We start from the raw sequence: 20961 nt of genomic DNA, 5'->3' as shown, positions 1-20961 counted from the left end.
CAGTCTCACCTGAAAACAGGTTTGTTGGTGTTTTTGTTTTTAACGACACTGTACTACATACACACACTAAACGTAACACTGAGACATGTCCAAAAACACTTCCCACTGTAATTATTTCTAATACTGAATGCAGAACAAATTAAAACAGACCAAACACTTGCAGTCAAATGTCTACAAAATTTTGAACTGGAAAAATGATGTCAACGTTTTTTATCCATTTGAAAGGTTCCAGTCCAAAAAATAAACAGTCATCGGGCTCAGCAACTCAGGTGCGGAAACTCGCTAAAACTGAGATTAGGTGCGGAGAAAACAAGACTCTCAGGATTTGGCTTCTTGGGTAAAACTGCCCTGTACCCCACACCAGAAACCTCACGCAGCCACAGGGGCCCAGCCCACCGTGCCCGCCCCTCCCGCCCGCCGCACCTGCCGAGGCCGCACCGCCAGCGCCCCCTGCCGCCCTCCCCACTCCCGGAGGCCCGCTCCCACCCCAGCACCACACGCCCCGCCGCCCCCGCCGCCCCCGCCGCGCCCGCCCCGCGCCGAGGCCGCGCAGCCTGCGGGCAGGGGCGGGAGCGCGCGGGCGCGAATCGAGGCGGGGCCGCTACGGGGCCCAGAGCAAGGGCGCGTCCCTGGGACCCCTGCTGTGGCCAGGCCGGAGCCTCACCTACCTACGCCGTATTTCTCCTCCTCCGTGGGGGTCCACATGGCCGGGCCGGGCGCGGCCCCGCGGGCGCGGCGGCCGGGCGACAGCGCGGCGGGGACGGCCGCGGGCCCGGCTGTGGCGCACCGCAAGCCGAAGCGGGGGCGGTCAGGCGGCGCGGGGCAGTGGGCGGCGCATCCCTCACAGGCCGTCCGGGATGCCGCCGCCGCCACGTCCGAACCGCGAGGCTCCCGCGAGCGGCCCAGCAGTCCCGGGAGGCGCGGGCGAGGTCTCTCCACCTGTCCGTCGCCGCTGCTCCCGCCCCGCCGCTCGGTCCCTCACAGCTCCGCTGTTCTGCTCCCGGCGCCGCCGCGGTTCGGCTCGCCTCAGCGGGCTCGCAGGACGGCCGCGCATGCGCCACTCCCGGCGCGCGGGGGCTCGCGCTGCCCGGGCTCGCGCCCCCCGAGCCCGCGCGCGAGCTCACGCGCCGCCGCCGCGCGCCAGCGGAGGGAAATCCGCGAGAGGCGATTGGACGGCCCCGCGGGGGTCAGACCTAGCTCCTCCGTGGACCCCCGCCCTCGGCGGTAGCAAATGATGGTAGAGGCGGGCTGGGCAGGTGGGAGGCCCTAGGCCGCTAGAGTCTTGCGCGTCCGGTGCTTCCTGCCTGGCACAGCGAGATTGCCGCGGGACTCTGTCCGAGAGGGAGGATCGAGAAGGGAGGAGGGAAGGATACTGTTTTCAGACCCATCCCAGTGTCGCTAACAGTGTGGACACTGCCCATCCCGGAAAGGTCCTGGGAGCCACCCTGCGTATTGCCGGACCCGAAAGGTGGGGTCGCCGCGGGAGAACAAGGTGGGGCGCTGTTGCCCCTCGCTCTTCGTCTCTGGGATGCCTTCTAGGCCGAAGCCCTACCGCCTCCTTGGTTCTTGTTTCGCTGAGTTGTCCTATGCGGTAAATTCTTGGAGTGTGAACAATCAGAGTAGCCTTCTTAGTAAGGAAACCCTTCCTTGTTAGGATCTGGGATCCTGCCCTGGGCACCGCCTCTGCTCCTCCTAGGTCTCTGCCTTATAGGCTATTCGGACTTTTGGCTCAGTCCCAAAACTTTCCTCCTTTGTTTCCAACCCCCCCCCCAAAAAAATCTGTTCCCTCTTACTTCTCCAAATATCACCTTGTGACCCTAGGTCAACCATTCTCCAAAGATCAGGATAATCCTGGCAACTGCAGGACTTCTTTAACCTGCATCTGGACCACGTTGTGGTCCCAGCCCTAATCCCAGCATATTTATCCATCTCTGTCACCAGCATCTGTCACCAGACAAAACCTTGGTGTCACTCCTCACTTGACTGAACATCCTTGAACACTCTTCCAAGCCCAGATCAGTGCATCACTTCCAGGAAAGCTTCCCAGATCCTGCAGCTAGCAGACTGGATCCTCCCCTTCTTTTGCCTAGGATTCCAGCTGTGTGCATTTGTGCCTTATTTCTCCCATTAAGACTGCTCCCAAAAGGCAAGCTCCAGGCTAAAGTCACTCTCAGCACCTACCTAACACCTGATGCGCACTTGTTGAGTAGGAAGCAAGACTAGTACAAGAATATCTTGGTAATCAACAGATCTTATTGGTTCTTTCTTCATAATGCCCTTTATGATTACTCATTCCAGGCCTGACTAAGCTCACCTGGATTATTGCCACAGATCCCCAAATCCTGACCTATAGACTCACTCCTTCCACCAGTGAAGGCTGCACACTCCTGTATTAGGAAAATATTCTGTAAATGATTGAGTTTCTCAAGAGCTAGATACACTGAGGGGTTGGGGGAGTCCAAGAACATAATAAAGGAGTTATCTTTATTTATGTAGCTAAGTGTTCCCAGAAGACCCCTGCCCAATGACCACCCTGGAATGTCACCATGTAATGAAGCCCACATTCCCAAAAAGGGAGCTATCTAGCAAGTGGGCCAAGTTATACAGACCTTCTGAACGAACAAACTTAAAGCTCTTATTTCATTTCCTAGTTCCACTCCATTGGCTGATGTACATGATCACAGTCTCGGAGCCCAATGACTGGTTTTCCCAAAGTTTACTCTCTTGTTCCCAGTCTGGATTCATCTTAGATGACAGCTTCCCCAGACAAAGACACTCCCAATCAACAACTGCACACCTCAGCTCAGGGATGGGAATGCATTAATCCCAACTGGTAAAGGGAAAAGAAAATGGGCCAAGGTGAGAAGGGGGCATCTGATAAATCTCAGACCCCTACAGTCTTGCTCTTTGTACTAAATTTAGATTGTTTTCTTGAAGCAAAAGAGCACGTCATGGAGAATCAGGCTTCAGCAGAGATATACACCTGCTCTCATATACCCACAGCATCTGTTCTGAGCCCTTCTTCATGCTGTCAGTCCACTCTCACTGCACCCCCCATACACACACCCCTCCCAACATGTGAGCCAACCTTCAACTTGCCTCTGAAAATCAGGACCCTTGGCACCCTGCCTTCCCCTCCTCTCCATCCACTTCTTTATGTTTTCACCACCACCCAGTTTCACTGCCTGCTCCTTCTTAGGATCCCCAGAACTCACCACCCCATTTTTGCTCTCTGCCCTCCATTTTCACCCAGTTCTGTTCCATAGGCTCCTTCTGTGATACCAACAACATCTGCCCTGTTGGTACCCTCAGCTTCCATTCCTTCTTTCTTCCTCCTCTAGATGACTGTGAAGAATAATCAACCACTCCAAATCCCTTTATTTTAATGCAATTCATTTGACTCTCAGATGATCTGGTTTCTGACCCTGTCACCTCCAGAAACTGCTCTCCCAGAAGTCCCCAGGGATGTCCCAACTCTATATACAAGCAGCTACTCTTCCCTGGCTCTGGCTGGGCCTTTGCATACAGTATCACTCAACCCATGTATTCTCCTCTCTTGAAACTCATGGATCCTCCTCACCCTCCAAGGGCTGTTCTTCCCTTAAACTTCCCAACAGCCCTTGGCAAAAGGAGATTTTGCTCTCCCATGAGGGCCTTTCCTGTAGCACCTACTCACCCCACTTTCCTCCAAGAGATCAGATGGGTCTGCCTTGCACATTGACAAACATCTGTTTCCTTTTTAAGTGGCAAAGATTGCTCTGTTTATTTTTACCCCACACAGAGACTATCATAATGCCTACCATCAAACAGGAATTCAACATATACTCTTGGGTGAATTATCTACCTGTATGTTATCTGAGATCATAATGCAATAGGTTGGAAAAGAAAACTGAGAAATTTATTTCAGCAAGTCACAAATCTCCCAATTGAGAAACTTGAGTTAAAAAGAGTAAATTTCCTTGATATAGGCACATTTCCTTGATATAGGCTTTAATTAAAAATTCATTGATGGGACACCTGGGTGGCTCAGCTGGTTGAGCGTCTGACTCCTAATTTCAGCCTAGGTCATGATTCCAGGGTCATGGGATCAAGCCCTGTGTTGGGCTCTAGGCTGAACATGGAGACTGCTTAAGATTCTCTCTCTCTCTCTCTCTCTCTCTCTCTCTCTCTCTCTCTCTCTCTCCCCCCCTCTGTCCCTCTCCCTTGCGCTCTCTCTCTCTCTCCCTCTGTCCCTCTCCCTTGCGCGCTCTCTCTCTGTCGCTATCTCTAAAATAAAAAAAAAAAATCAGGGCGCCTGGATGGTCAGTTGAGCGTCCGACTTCAGCTTAGGTCATGATCTCGCGATTTGTGCATTCGAGCCCCGTGTCAGGCTGTGCTGACAGCTCGGAGCCTAGAGCCTGCTTCAGATTCTGTGTCTCCCCTTCTCTCTGCCCCTCCCATGCTCATGCTCATGCTCTGTCTCTCTGTCTCTCAATAATAAATAAACATTTAAGAAAATTAAATTAAATTTAAAAAATTCATTGAGACATCTTATTGAGTAGCTATGTAAAATATAAACATGGTTTGCTATTTAAGAAACAAGTGTGCAAACAGTTTGACTTAACATGTCACTATTACTTTTGGATGGAACTCATTACCTCAGATGATAAATTGCAACTTGCTGACTAAAGAAGGAATCAAGTCTTCAACAGGAAGTTCTTCAAGATTGGTGGCTATTAAAAATAGCCCATAACCAAACATTTTGTATATAACATACAAGAAATGCAGACAGCATCATCTTTTTCACTTAAATAGAACTTAAATTAATCAATTTTTTAACATAAGCAAACATCATAATGATAAATCCCCCCATCACTTTCGGACAACGAGACTGGCACTCTTCTACAAAGCTCAATGAGCTACACTTCACATCTTCTCCCCTTTTTTTTTTCTGTTGCCTGGAGAATCAGATACCAGTATTTAAGGAGCCAGCCAGTCTGATGACTCAGCTCGTAAAACAATGTGTGGCCACAAAGATGATGTTTATCCAGGAGCATCCTGGAGGCTCTTGCTACTGAAGTCGGTGAGCAGTAGGCAAGTGGTACACAATGCTCAGTCTCCCAAGAGTTTCTGGCCATGGTGCAAGAGCAGCATTCGCTTCCTTCTCTCATGGTTGATCTCATCAGATACTCTGTCCAAGCAGAATGGTGGGAAATTTTCAGAGAAATGCAGTGGTAATAGAGGCAAATTTAAGCAGAGTACAGATGATGGTGGCAAATCTAAGCAAAGTACGGGTGATGGTAGACTTAGCTCTGCCTTCTCTTGATCAGGCAGTGCTTGCAACTAGGACTTATGCACATAAACAGCCCAGGGGCAGGTGGATAGGAGGCTCAGAAACATTTGTTTCCCAAGTCATCTCTGCCCCACTGGGATCCTCTAGGAGTGAGTCTACTCTGGTTAATAGAGCATCTACAAAGCTAGTTTTCTTCATGGCAGAGAGATGCACAAGCATCCCAAAAAGCAACACCCCAAAGCAACACCTTTTTGGAACTCTCCTCTCAGGAGGCAACATTGGAGTAAAGGGCTAACAGAGTAGGTTAACACAGAACTGGCTGCCAAAGTTGGGGTCCTTTCAGGAAAGAGACCTAAGAGACTAAGAAGATATTATTAGTATTTTGCTTTAAATTTTGCTACATCTGAATATGTTCGCGGTGGGGAGGGGATAGGGAAGAGTGTGAAAAAGACAGATTAAGCAGTGCAATATTTCATTATTTTCCCTAAAATGACAAACTTTAACCATCTGTTCCTATTTTATCAACCCATTCAAAATATTATTAAAATGCAGATTCCCTGTGATTAACCAAGATTTTCAAATGAAAAATGCCCAAAACCTCCCTGATTTCAACCACTGGGACTGATGTGGTGCTCGTGGATGGGCTGTGTCTATCAAGCTCTACCATGAGAAGTACCCCCAGATATGTCACAGGCTCTTCAGGACTCCCTGCCCACTCAAGACTTTGAGCTACCCCAAGACAGTGCCATGCTATATTATTTTTGGTGTTCTTAGTGCCTAGCACACAGGATTTGGCACACAGTAGGTGCTCAGTAAATATTGCTTGAATGAATACATTAGCAAATGAGTGTTTTTATTTTCCCAGAAATGTATATCATTGTTCCAAAATGGGTTTTGTTTGTTTGTTGTTTGTTTCTGGCCAGGAAAAAGGGAGGAGAAGGCATGAAAAACAAATACCCCACAGGAAGGAAGGGCAAGTAGATAGAAACTTGGCATTACTTAGTTCTCCTTTCCCTTCGGGGGAAATAACTGTGCCCTTGAATTTCTGCACTCAGTCACCAAGGAGGAATTGAAATTAAAAACCTTGGAGAGTAATTAGCAACAAAACGTTCTAATGTCAAGAAGTGAATTTTATGGGACCATATTTGTAATATTAATTGGGCCTCTGCGTAGCCAAATGGTGAAATTATTGCTCCAATACAAATAGGCCCAAAAGAGAAAAACAGCCCAAAATAGCATAGATATTGCAAATCAGGACAGAGGTAATTTCTCTACACATAAAAAGCAACCAATTGCAATGTCTTCACTAATTCACTTGAGTTAAGTGCAAAACAAAGCCTGTTTGGTGTAGCACCACCTACTTTATCTCTGAATTGCTATGTGGCCAGAGCTAGAAAGGGAACCTTCATTCCCACCAGTTCCTTATACTTTTCACCTTGAGGTGTGGAAAATCTTAATCAGTCACCAAATATTTATTGAATACCTGTTATGGACCAGGTCCAGAACAGAAGTTGTTGATAGTTTTTCCATTACAGAGTTTGCCATCTTGTTGGGGAGTAGAAGAATTGAATCAATTATTCACACAAGTGAATCTCTAATTAGAGACATAAGTACTAGGACAGAAGAGTACAGTGTACAAAGGGAGCATCTACCAAGGGGCCTGACCTAGTTTGGTAAATCAGGGAAGACTTCCTGGAGGAAGTGGTGTTTAAACTGGAAACTGACAATGCAGACAAATCAGCCAAGTAAAGAAGGAAAGTGTTCTAGGCAGAGGGAGCAGCATTTAGGGAGGGAGGTCTGGTGAAGAAGGAACTTGATGTATCTGAGGAATGAAAAGGCAAATGGGACCAGGATGTGATAAGTGCAAGCAAGAGGAGAATGGGGAGAGATGTGGCTGGTGTGGGAAGCAGGCCAGGTTCTGGGGCCTTGCTGGGTCCCATGATATTGGGGGTACCAACAATTACCAGGCCTTGGATCAGAAGCAGAGATGAGAGACAAGAGTAAGACCAAGCCCTAAGATCAGGCTCCTCAAGGAGATCCTGGTCTTATTGGGAGAACAACCAAGGCAAAGACCCATCCCCTTAAGTACTGGGCTCAAAGGCACACTCCCCAATTCTTGGATCACCCAACAGAGGCTATGGAGAACTACTCTTCACCCAGGACCACGCTGGGCTTCCTTCTCTCCTGGTCAAGCCAATCCTTCCCTGATTCTCACGATGGCACAACCAAACCTAGCTTCAGCCCTCATTTCTAGGCTCAGAGAGGAAAAGCAGCTTGCCTCCTGTCAGAGCCAACCCTCCAAAGTCCAGGAGGGTCTCTGCCCCCCTTCTTCAACTTTGATCTCAACACCTTGCTCGTCACCCCCAGCCCTGCCCATGCTAAAGTTTTTTAGAGAAAGAATATCACCAAGCATCCCAAGAAACAACTGGCCCTAAATCTAATCAGGGACCATTGCTAATCTCTTCCTCCAGGAACATGTATATAGTAGAGGATGAAAAAAAAAAATGTTTGAGGAACTGTCTCCAGAGAATACACCTTGGATGTGTACTTGGAACATGCAGGACCCTGACCTGTAGGACCAGCACTCTCTCTGTTGCCACTGAGGAAGAGCAACTCTAAGAAATGGAGACTATTTTCTTCTCCAGTTAGCAATGAGGTTGATGGATCAGAGTTTATAAAATGCAGTCATGAATTATGGAAAGATAAGGATAATGATCACAACCCAGAAACCTGCCATGCCAGGATCCATGGCAATTTTCCATGAGAACTTGTCACCATGTGGCCCTACTGAAACCACAACACACTCAGCCTGCCCCAAACCCAACCTGTCATTCTTGGGCTTTTTCAAGTTTAAATGACCTAGTAGCAGCAAATAGAACTTGAAGGCTCTGCGTTCACATCCAGCTCCAGACATTTCCCAACTGGGCAATCCCAGGCAAGTAGCGTCATCTCTCTGACCCCAGTTTCTTCCTCTGTCAAATGGGAATAATAACAGCTTATGTGTCAGGATGATTAGGAGGATAATGCCTATGAAGCTCTCAACACAGAGTCTAGTACAGGGCAAGTGTTTGCTCAACATTGGAACCTCACTCCCCGCCCCGTCAGCTCCAATTGCTGCCCAGAAACACTGGGTCTCCTTGCCTTTGTGGAATCTGCTTCTCCTTAGAGCCAGCCTGTGATTCAGTCACCCCCATCCAGCTGGGCTGGCCTCCCGCGTCCGCCTCTCACCAGCCAGCACTTAGCTCAGCACCACCTTCTCTCTATCTAACACCAAAAGGTATTGATTTCCCTGATCTATTTCCATGATGCAACACCTTTAAAAGCCACATATTCCCTTCACTTTTCCTCCATGATCATCCCATACCCTGCTCATAGCTAGTTTCCCTAGAGCCACAGGGTCTTCAGCTGCCAAGGCTTAGATCGATTTCATTTTGCACTGGTTTAAAGGTCAAACATGAATTTTTCCCCATTATTGTACTGTGTCTTGTCACACAGACTCTCTCTGTTTCATGCATTAGTCACAGTCTTTCTATCAAATTAAATATTCCTCGGTGGTTATTTTTAGAGAAATCTTTTTCTAACTCTACGTGGTGCAATGATGTGTGTGCACCCACAGCTCTGGGATCCAGGCATTACCAGGTGGGCTCCAAATTGTGTGAGGGCTCAGATTCCTCTAGAAAGCAGCAGCCAGCAGAGCAGTGGAGTTTGTGACCTGGCTCTGTCCATGGAATCCCCTGCCCAGCCAAAAATAATTAATCCCCTAGGCCTTGGATGATCCAATCATTCATCAGTCTGGTAAAGGCCCAAAGTAGGCTCTTAGCACAATTGTGGGTTGAGCAAAGCATGTATGTAGCACCCCAACTGCTTATTTATTTCTCTTCTCACTCCTAGTACAAGGGCACCGGGAGTTGTGTCCCCACACTCTGCACCCTCATGGAAGCCTGCTCTGAGGAAAGGCAGCCTGAGTGAATGGCAGTGGTTACATCCCTGCCTACACCTATAGGACTTCCATCTACTCACACTAGCATCAATGGAGAAATGAAGCCCTCAGAACAGAACTGCAGACCTCACAGGGGTGGGTGTGCATGAAGAAGGAGGGGCTTTCTGAGAGCCAGTTCTCTTTACTCACTTGAAGGCACTGTGAGGATCAGAAGCTGTGCACACTTCACCTTAAGGAGCTCACAGTGGAGTAGAAGCAACCAGACCCACAGAAAGTGACTAAATAATAATTCAAGACAGAATTTAGTACTTCTCCCTGAGGTATGGACTGTGGGGAAAGGGGTGGATTTCTCGTTCCTGATGCTCCTTTCCTGATGCTGGTCTCCACTGGCTGTGATCCCTGGGCCTCACTCGCCAGAGCAGTGATGCTAGAGGGATGGGAGGAGGGAGGAGGTTGGCTGAATCTTGGGCTCAGTTCACAGGTCCAACTGGTCTCACAGTAAGCTGCTTCCTGCCCCCTTCCACCAGCCTTCATCAATGAAGAAGGTGATGCTTTACCCTCCATCTGGGTTTTATTTCTCAACTCCTTCAGAAGTGGGATGGGGGAAAGGGGACTACTTATTGTAATCTACAGAGAGCCCATGTAGATTACAAGTGCTACAGATGTTCAAAGGCAGGGAGACCAAGTAGACTGGAAAAATCCAGGAAGACTTGACTAAGGAGGCAAGGTCTTCAAGGATGAGTCTAGTTGAACATGGCTCAGGAGTAAAGAGGCACTCTTGCTGGAGATCTTATGAACTAAGGCAGAGAGAGAAGCAGTAGTAAAGATGTGGGGGACGCAGCAACGAAGCCAGTGTGACCTTGGGTCACACTTGGGTCACACTTGAGTCTGAGATTTCCTTGGGAGAGGTGGCAGGTGGATGGAGGCAGATGACAGAGAATTCCTAGCAGTCAGTAGAGACTAGATTGGTCAGTCGGTCAAGGCATGTTGCCCAAAGGCTCTGCCAGATCTAGGGGAAGTGGCTGGGGGCAGAGTTGAGGATGGCTTAGAGGAGAAAGTACAGGGCAGGCTGAAAGGCTGCAGTGACTATTCCACGGTTCCCTGATATTAGGATGTGGGTCTAACCTGGAGAATTGGCACTGAAAACTGGGCAGCCAGGGCCTCATGAGGCCTTCAGGAGAAAGAATGTGACCACAAAAACTGGCTGGTGAGTGAGGGGGAGACAGTCTAAACAGACAGACACAAAACTTTGTGTCTACAAAATTTTGACCTTAGATCACTACAGTGGGTGAGGAAAGCCCTGGCAGGGCCTGTTGAGCCACTGGGAAAGCCACACTAGGTCACTTTGATAGGATCTCCTCTCCCAATGAGGGAAAATAGAACAAATGGAAATTGAGTAAATGAACAAATGGAAAAATTAGCATCCTCTCTAACCATCAAAGAAAGACAGATTGAAGCTACAAGGCCCCTTCTTTGGTCCATCAAATAACAAGAAAAAAAAATTAAATGACAGTGCGCAGGCAGTCAGGTATGTGAGAGCAGTCTGCCTCATGTAGTATTTCTCACTCGGGTGGCTCTAGTTGACCCCCCAATAAGGCAAGTGAGTATCACAAACCCACAAATATTAATTCTGTGAAAATGGATCAAGGAAAAGCTTCATCCACGTAGATATTCACTGCAATACTGTCTGTATATTGGAAGCAACCCAAATGACCACAAGTAGGGCATGAATTTACTGAACATGGGGCATTACCCCCTTGCAGTTTTATGCAACCATTAACAACAATGAAAGCCATATATCCACATGGAGAATATCTATTACATAACATTCAGTGAAAAATAATCAGGCCCCAAATTCTGTTCATAGCATAGTTATAATTATGCAAGAACAACTGCATGTAGAAACAAACCAGAGTAAAATATACCCAGAAGTAAACCTTTCCCTCTTTTCTGCAATTCCCCAAAGAGTATATGTTGCTCTCAGGACAAACTTACCTGTACAAAGCAGTGCAGCTTTCTCAGAAAACAAAACACAGATGCGGCACATGGAACTGGGCCACACTGCTGCCCTGCACCCCAGGGTCCACTTTCCACCCTCCTTAGAGATCATCCCTCCTGGTGATGAGCATGGAGGAGTTCTTGAAGCTGGGCTTTCATGACAGAGAGCCAGGGACAGCACTGAGCATAGATTCCTATGCTTCATCCTCTCTTCCCTCCCCAGGGTGTCTTATCTACTCATCTACACTGGCTGGCCCGGCCCCTGACTTCCAGAGCACAGAGCCGATTTTTCTTTTTCCCCCTGGCCAGTGAGGTCTCTTAGCAGACACCTAGAGCCCTGCAATCCTCCTTACTGACTGCTTGGACAAGGCTACCACCCCCCTTCACTGCATTCACTGCCTCCTTTTCCCCTATCTACAGCCCCCATCTCTCCAGCTGGGCTTCAAGCTGTATCACCCCACTGAGGTGCCCAGGTGAAGGCCACCAAAGATGTCCGTGGTGGAAACTGTGATGTTCTCTCTCTGTCCTTGTCCCACTTTTCCTGCTTAGGAGCATCCAACACAGTAACCATCCCTTTCTTGGAACACTTGCTTCAAGAGAAGCAAAAGGTTCCAAAAACCTTACTCTTGGTTTTCCTCCTACCTTACTGCTTTCCCAGCTCTTTCAAGTTTCCTGGGCCTCTGCCCCAAGATTGTCTCCTTTTCATCCTCCTCCACAATCTCCCCTTTCTTGTCTGGTCTTGTGGCTTTGGATCCAATCTAAGTCTAATGTCTCCCAAAAGCTGTGCCCCCTAGCTCCATTACTTGGGCAGACCTCCTGACACCTTGGATGTCTTAATAGTACCTTGAAATGACAGTGGCCAAAGCTGCACACCCAATGTCTCCTCCTCTCAAGAGGCAGCAGATCCATCACCCCAACAGCTCACAATAATGCTAGCTGTCATTCTTGCTGCCCCTTTCCTTCCCCCACATCCATTGAGTGGTCTCACGTCCAATGACTCTAACTCCAAATATATCTCAGATCTCCCATCGCAGACCAAACCACACCCTTTCTCACTCAGAATTCTACAGCCTTTTGTTGGTCTCCCTGCTTTCACTTTGCTCCTACAATTCTTCTCAGGCAGCCAGAGGATTTTTTTTTTAAGTGTAAATCACAGCATGTCATTCCTCCAGTCAAAAGAATGGCCTCCAGAGAAACAAAGCCTCTACTCTGTTCTCGCTACTGCTATTCTACATTGTATTAGAAGTCCCAGACAGTGTACAGGCAAGAAATATAAAGGCATAAAGATTGGAAAGGAATAAGTAAAGCTGTCTTTATTCACAGATAACATTATTTTAAATGTAGAAACCTACTAGAGCTAATATGTAAGTTTAGCAATGCCACAGAATATAACATTAATACATAAAAAATCAATTGTGTTTTCATAAACTAGTAACCAACTATTGGGAAATTTAAAAATTTTTTTAATTCTACTTATAATAACATCCAAAAACTGAAAATACTAGCAGTTAATGTAATGCAAGATGTGCAAGACTATAAAATATTGCTGAGAAAAAAAATGTAAAAGACCTAAATAGAAAGATATGCCATGTTCATGGATTGAATGTAATCAAGACAATATGGTATTGGCAGATATGTAGACAATCAGGTGATGGACAGAAGATATTTGAGTCCAGAACTACACCCACACATATATAGTCAAGTGGCTTTTGATGAGTGCCATAGCAGTTTGACAGGGAAAGAAATACTTATTTTTCTTCAAGAAAAATATAAACCTCAACTCTAAGCTCCTACCACATTCAAAAATCAATAACAGGTGGATCATGGCCCCAAATGTAAAAGCTAAAATTATACAGATTAAGGGGGGGAGAAAAACATAAAAGGATGTTCATGACCTTGGAGTAAGTGAAGATTTCTTAGAGAGGACATAAAAAGCACTAATCATAAAAGAAAAAAAATGATATCTTGAACTTCAAAAGAACTAAAAGTTCCCACTCATCGAAAGCACCCATTGGGGTGCCTGGGTGGCTCAGTCGGTTAAGTAACCAACTTCAGCTCAGGTCATGATCCCATGGTCTGCAAGTTCGAGCCTCACATCTGGCTCTGTGCTGACAGCTCAGAGTCTGGAGCCTACTTCGGATTCTGTGTCTCCCTTTCTCTCTGCCCCTCCCCCTCTCGCACCCTGTCTCTCTATATCTGAAAAAATATATAAATATTTTTTAAAAAAATTTTTTAAGCACCCATTAAAAAAATGAGTAGATAGGGGTGCCTGGGTGGCTCGGTCAGTTAAGCATCCAACTTTGGCTCAGTTCATGATCTCATGGTTCATGTGTTCGAGACCTGCGTTGGGCTCTGTGCTGGCAGCTCAGAGACTGGAGCCTGCTCCCAATTCTGTGTCTCCCTCACTCTCTGCACCCCCCTCAAAAATAAATAAACATTTTTTTAAAAAGGAAAATGAGTAGCTAAGCCAGGATTAGATAAGCCAAAACACTTCCAACATCTATATATGACAATGGATGTGTATCCAGAATATATAAAGAACTACTGTAACTCAATAATAAAAAGGCAAACAACCCAGTGTTTGAGAATAGGGTAAATACTTGAACAGATTTACAATTGGCCAATAATCACATGAAGACATCATCAATCATTAGAGAAAGGCAAACAACGAAAAACCACAATGAAATATTATGCATCCATCAGAATAGCTACAATAAAAAGGACTGATACCACCAAATGTTGATGAGGTTGTGGAGCCATCAGAAGTCTCATAAATTGCCAGGGGAACATAAAAGGATACAACCACTTTTGAAATCTGGCATTTCTTAAAAAGTTAAATATATACTTAATGTATGTCGAGAAATTTCACTTCTAGTTATTTACTAGCCATTTCAGTCCTAAATATTTACCCAAAACTGAAGTGCCTGGGTGGCCTAGTTGGTTAAGTGCCTGACTTCGACTCAGGTTATGATCTCACGATTCACGGTGTTTGAGCCCTGCGTATGGCTCTGTGTTGACAGCTCAGAGCCTGGAGCCTGCTTCAGATTTTGTGTCTCCCTCTCTCTCTGCCCCTCCCCTGCTCGCTCTCTGTCTCTCTCTCATAAATAAATAAACATTTAAATAAATAAATAAATAAATATCTACCCAAAAGAAATGAAAGCAGATGTCCATATAAAGATGTATATGTGAATGTTCATAGCAGCTTTTTTTCATAGTAACCAAAAACTGGAACAGCCCAATAACCATCAAATTGTGGTATATTCATAAAAGGGATATTACTCAACAATAAAAAGCAAAGAACTACTAATGCAACAACACAGATAAATCTTGAAAAGAAGCAGAAGATGCCAGACACGAAAAACTACATACTCGCATACTTGTGTAATCCCACTTAAATGAACTTCTAGAATAGGCAAAACTTACCTATGGTGATAGAAATCAGATCAGCATCTGTGATGGGGGACTATTAGGCACTTTCTGAAGTGATGGAAATGTTCTATATTCTGACTAGAACCCTGGTTACATGAGTATATGCATTAGTTTAAAATAATCTAAGTTAGCAGGCTCAGACCCACAAATACAGAAAACAAACTGATGGTTGCCAGAAGGAAGAGGGTACGGGGCAGGCAAAATGGGTGAAGGGGAGTGGGAGATACAGGCTTCCAGTTATGGAATGAGTAAGTCATGAGAATAAAAGTCACATCACAGAGAATATAGTCGATGGTACCATACTAGCATGTCTGGTGACATAGTGTAACTATGCTAGTGGTGAGCATAGCATAACGTATACCAAAGTTGAATAACTATGTTGTACATCTGAAACTAATGTGACATTGTACGTCACAAAACTATATTCAAATGTTTAAAAATTATTTTTAAAAAGTTAAACCTCTTGGGGGTGTGTGGGTGGCTCATCAGGTTAAGCATCCAACTCTTGATTTCAGCTCAGGTCATGATCTCACAGTTGGTGAGATCGAGCCCCACTTCAGGCTCCATGCCAACAGCAAAGAGCCAGCTGGAGATTCTCTCTTCCTCTCTCTCTACCCCTCCCTGCCCCCCTCCCCCTCAAAATAAACAAACATTTAAAAAAGTAAACCTCTAGAGTGGGAGAGAGCCAAAGCATAAGTGACTGTTAAAAACTGAGAACAAACTGAGGGTTGATGGGGGGTGGGAGGGAGGGGAGGGTGGGTGATGGGTATTGAGGAGGGCACCTTTTGGGATGAGCACTGGGTGTTGTATGGAAACCAATTTGACAATAAATTTCATATATTAAAAAAAATAATAATAAAAATAAAAATAAAAAAATAAAAAAGTAAACCTCTTAAAAAATAGAAAAAAAAATGTGTATGTCTTTAAAATATTATTAAAATATAAATATTTCAATAAATAAATATTTTAAAAATAAAGTATGACTTAGATTTACACTTAAGATTTCACTTTATATAAACTATAATGCAGAAACACACTTTGGAAGCTACTTGCTTGACCAGAACAGTGGCCAAATGACAAACCTACAGACTGTTCTTGGAGCCCATCACAGACCCAGTGCTACTCCTTGTGTAGTTTCCATAGCTCCATCTCAGACATGCTCTGAAAGGTTAGATAAATCAGGCCTGGGAGCATATAGCATGTATTTGACCTGCTTCATTCATCAGATCAAGGCCAGGTCTTAACTTCTGGGCTCAGAAATCTGGCCTTAGAGAGCAGGAGTAGGTATGGATCTGTGCTTGGGGAGCTGGACAAAGACTGCCAGGAATGGACTGGAGCAGGGGGATGAATGCTTTCCCTCCTTGGGCCTAGAACCAGGTGGTAACCTCAGGGTTTGTCTTGTGCTTGGGAGGTGATCCTTGGCCCTCACCAGTATGAAGCTCTCTCATCCCTGCCAACTGGTCCTGTGGGCAGGAGGTGGGAGAATGCAACACCCAAGGCCTGAGGGAAGACTTAATTTCATGTGTAGCCTTTGGAGAAGAGAAATCCATCTCCTGCTCCCTCCCTCTACTCTCTCCTTCTTTCAGGCTGGCTCCCAACACTATTTTCCCCTGGCTCCCTGAGCCCCAAGCTTTGACTCTTAGAAATCCTTGGGAGTAAATGGCACACCACCCTCAGTGTCAGAGGCCTTGGCAAAGCATGGGAGCCTCTGGATTCCTAACTTCCCCTCTCAGAGCAGGTCCTCTTCTCAGAGCAGATGCCACCTTCCCTCCAGACCCTTCTCCTCTCCCCACACTAGAAATAGTCCAGAGCCCCCCACTCCCTCCAGTTGAGCTAGACTATCTCAACTCTTGGGGCAGCAGACTCCCTGGTTATGGTGTTTTCTCTTATGTTCTCACATTGAATCCTCTCAAGAACCCTGTGAGCATCCTTGTGGCTGCTTTATGGGCAAGGAAACTAAGATTCCAAATCAGGGAAGAGCCTTGTCCAAGATCACAGGCAGCAGCCAGCCCCAGAGCTGCAGGTGTTTCCTGACACCAAAACCCCTTCTCTATACCAGGAAAGAGCAGTGACCAGTCTTCCAGGGGCTGGCCTACTGTAGAACCTGGAATAGGCAGTGCTGGACCAAGCACTGTGACATCCATGGGGAGAAGACTGGAGGCTGTGGAAGATACTCTGGGGGAAGAGGGCAGGAGGGGAGGCTTTCCCCTCTCCCACCTCCATCCAGGTCAAGGATGTGGCCCACATCTTGTCTAGATGGAGAGAGAACCCCAAGAAGGGAGAATGATAGTGGCCCTTGGCATTGGCAACCATTGGCCAGTGAGAGAGCACTAGGCGTGGCCAGCTGAGGCTAAGAGCCCCAAACCAAGCTAAGTAGTGGTATCACTCAAGGAGCTGGTAGTAAATGTAGGTGCCAGCCAGGCTGAGGCAGCTTCTCTTCTCTGGAGCTCCCACCTTGAAGGAGGCTACAGGGAGCAGTCATGCCTTCAGCTGGAGAGCAAGGACTCCAGATCAAACAGGCATGTCTTCCAAAATTTCCACAGCTGCAGCCCTCTCTGTCCTCAAGGCACAACCAGGAAATCCCTTATATGTCCAGCCTTCCGGCAGTCCCAGTCCTGGGCGTGGCAGAGAGAGGGACATCAGCAGCCAGCCCAGGAGCTGGAGGTCTCAGACTCAAAGAAGCCCCCTGCATAGGGAAGCCCCACCCTTCAGGCCTCCAGGCTTAGGCCGCTGCCTCCCAGCATGCCTAGGACCAGCCTTCCTGCACACCTGCCCTTCTGTGCATGCCCCCGGCAGAGCCCCTTACCTCTTGCTCCCAGTGCTGAGCACTGATACTCCTCTCACATGAAGGCCTATGGAAATGAAGACTAAATGAGAGTCATGGCAAGTTGCTGACAAGGTCCCATTTAAGAGCAAGCGAAAAGAGAAAACAGCTCTGCAGAGGAAGGTGGGCACCAGGAGGACCTGAGAGAGAACTCTGAGGCCAGAGAAGGGAAGCTGGCAAACCAGAGGACAGGGAGGCTGGACATGTGGGAGCAGGCAGTCTAAGTTAAGAGGCTGGCTTATGAGCCTCAACTTTCTCATTTATAAAATGGGAATGAAATACAATAAGGCGCTTTCCAGCCCTGACCTTCTCAGATCCTATCTAGAACTGCTCCCAATGCTGTGTCTGAACGACATGTGTATGGACTTTCACTGTTCCTGGATCCACTCCCATCCTTGGAGGGTGGCTAGGTTTGGCCGATCCAGGAGGGCACACATGGAGCTGAGAAAGTACAGGGCCCCAAGAGGCACCACTTGCCCTCCAGGTAATAGGACTCCGAGGAGAAAACATCAGAAGCCCTAAACCCACAAGCTCTTCTAGGTCCCCCTCATTCTGATGCCCTCCTCCCCACCCCCAACTTTATGGCCATCTCCAAGGAGCCTTCCTTTGTCCACAGCTCCACTACTAACCTTCTGTGTGGCATTGCATGAGTCAGCTGACCTCTGACCTCCTTCCTCCCAGAGGACAGAACCTGGCCTCCTGTCTTTCTCCTAAACCTCCTCCCACCCACTGCATCTTTGCCTCCTCCAGGCAGCCCTCCCTGCTTCATTTGGGCAGGATTTATTCCACAGAATTAGCTGAGAAAACCCACCTGACTTCAAGAGCCACAGAAAGAAGAAAATCTTCCAGGGCTAGGCATAGGAGATGGGGTACCTGTCCTGAGAAGAATACCTTGGGGTCCCCTCATCCCTTGGCAGTGTTCCCAGCCCAGGATGGAGGCCTGCATTGACTCAGGAGCTGGAGAGAGGAGGGCCTTCTCTTCTCCTGGTTGAGATTATGGTGTGTAACTGTTGCTGAGAATCTCTGCAAACCCCTCACCCCAGGATCTGACACCTGAACAGTCACATAACTCTAATAAGAGTGAACCCCGGTTACAGGAGCTCACTGATTGGAAGCAAGCTCCTCTCTCCTGGGCCCAGAGGGCAGCACCCTATCTCTACAGAATCTGCCTCCAGAGTTAAGTGCTGTCTTACTGCTTCTTATCTTTAAAGAAACAGACACGGGCACTGACTTTGCTGATGTTAACAACACCAGCAAGCTTTATGTCCACAGTTTAGTGGATCCAAATGATTGCCAACAATTAGATATTAACTCTGTCTCAGGAGCTCATATTCTATTTGTAGAGTCAAAGGCAAGGTGAGGGCTGATTCACATCTGTCTGAGCTGTCCTGAGCCAGATCCTATTCTTGATGGTCATTGGCAGAGCCTAGAGAAAGACACCTCCAAAATTCCAATTTCCTGGTGTTCCATAAGGCTGCCCACACACTCACTTCTGTACAAGGAAGGCTGACCTAGAATAGCACTCTCCAGGCACATTATGCTAATTTTTCCTCCTCAGATACTTGAAGATCTTTTCAGCCCCAGGGCCTTTGCACTTGCTAGTCTCCCTTTTTGGGATGCCTTTCCTCCTGCTCTTTTTTTTTTAATTTGTTTTTTGTTTATTTTTGAGAGAGACAGAGCACAAGAGGGGGAGGGGCAGAGAGAGAGGGAGACACAGAATCTGAAGCAGGCTCCAGGCTCTCAGCTGTCAGCACAGAGCCCAACACAGGGCTTGAACTCACAAACTGTGAGATCGTGACCTGAGCCAAAGTTGGTTGTTTAACCAACCGAGTCATCCAGGTGCCCCTCCTCCTGCTCTTCTTATGGCCAACTTCTTGTATTCCTCCTTAGCTGAGTGTGCCCTTCTCAAAGACCTTCCCTGACTCCCCTATCCCTGTCACCCCACTTTGGCTATGAGCTCTGTCATTAAAGAAGGAGTTCCATCTGCTTAGCTTGCTCCTGCCAATAGTCCAGAGGGCTTGCCCACATTAGGCACTCTGGGTTAGCTCATCCCCTCATCTGGCTGGTGCGGTGACCAGACTTGTGCCCCCACAGGAATCCTTAATGACCCTGTGAGAAGGAGTTCTCTGGACCTGCCTGGTTGCCATTGCACAAAGCTTCCTCTACCTCATGTGTCTCCCCCCCACAGCCCTGGCCAGCCCCTCTGCACAACCCATTAGGCTCTGGCCTGGCAGGAATGTTCAGAGACAGAAAGATGTCCCGAGGATAGGTGGGCAGCTCAATCAGACAGGAGCTCTGACTGCAGCGTTTCCCAGGAAGATAGCCTCCTTTCTAAAGGCTTTTAGCTTGAGACTCAATACTTTCCTGTACACCATCATACCCCACAGTCTCTTGTGTGAGGTGACATTTTTCAGGACCTATAGCATGCTGAGAGCTCTACAGGGCTCTGTGCCTTCCCTTTCACAGTCTCATAGGCTAGGGGACAAGTGTCACTTGTCCACATGGGTTCGGGGAAGTTAAGACAGTTGTCCAAGGTCACAGAACAGAGCTGGGAGGATACCCCAGGCTGCACAACCTGGCCCAACTTCCATCTAATCCTCAGGAAAGTGCCCTGACCTTAAGCCACCCTGAGAGGGGACCGGCACTCCCTTCCCAGGTTCAGAGGTTAGAGGGCATAGGAAGTGATCCTCAAGAGCCCTTCCTCTGGCAGCCAGGGGCACAGAAGACCAGCAGAAGGAAAGGACAGGCTTGTGACACCTCAGCCAGGCCAGGTCAGGGAAGGAATCAGCCAGGGTTGGGACTCTTTGGGCAAGGACAGATTTCCTCTTAGGGAGGTTTTTATAGAGCCCCAAACTTCCAGGTTCTGACCTGGCCCTGCCACATACCACATATGGGAAGCTGGTACTCCTCAAACTTCAGTGACTTTGCCTGCAAGATGAGCATAACCTCTGCCCAAGAGGGCTAATGGAGAGACAGAAATTAAAGGAGATCTTATATGAGACATTCCAGGCACATTCTAGGTGCTCAAAACATGGGCTGAAAATGGGACTGGAGGGCTAGGCCCAGAGCTGGGAAGCCCAGCCCCCTCACTCACTTGGCCTTTCCATGGCAGGCCCTGAGACCTTCCATGCACCCCCAACAGCCCAGGTTGGGAGACATGGCCCATGAACCAAGGTCTCATCAGCTGGATGTGAAGGTGTACTGGGGAGTGTCTCGACACTGGGGAGCCGCTCCAGGGGGTGGCTGAAGGATTCACCAGGTTCCTGCACAGAGAATCACGGCCAGGTCTGAGGGCTGATCAGTTTGCTGTGAACACAGATGAAGCCTGGGGGTGGGGATGGGGGTGTAATCTGCTTTATCCACACTGCCCCTGCAGCAGAAGCAGGTTTTTTGGGATAAGGAAGGCTCCCCAATGCCACCTCATCCCCATTACCTCTTCTTTGTCCTTTCTCTGAACTCTCCACAAGAAAGAGGAAAGTAAGCCTGCCTATAAGAGCC

At 47.6% G+C, this 20961-nt stretch overlaps 1 protein-coding gene across 12 annotated transcripts in view; it reads right to left on the bottom strand.

Moving 5' to 3' along the window:
• The window catches only part of DOCK3 (dedicator of cytokinesis 3), a 598286-nt gene extending 597231 nt beyond the window's left edge, over positions 1-1055 (bottom strand). For all 12 annotated transcript variants that reach the window (XM_043587437.1, XM_043587445.1, XM_043587439.1 and 9 more), the window contains exon 1: positions 669-1055. In XM_043587437.1, coding sequence (XP_043443372.1) covers positions 669-705 — 37 coding nt within the window. In that variant the 5' untranslated portion in view covers positions 706-1055. The remainder of the gene's footprint in view (positions 1-668) is intronic.
• Between the last annotated feature and the right edge of the window lie 19906 nt (positions 1056-20961).

Source organism: Prionailurus bengalensis, chromosome A2, assembly GCF_016509475.1.
Source record: "Prionailurus bengalensis isolate Pbe53 chromosome A2, Fcat_Pben_1.1_paternal_pri, whole genome shotgun sequence".
Classification (NCBI taxonomy): domain Eukaryota; kingdom Metazoa; phylum Chordata; class Mammalia; order Carnivora; family Felidae; genus Prionailurus; species Prionailurus bengalensis.
The sequence above is the reverse complement of the archived record's forward strand: the minus strand, read 5'-3'. Positions and strand labels throughout refer to the sequence as shown.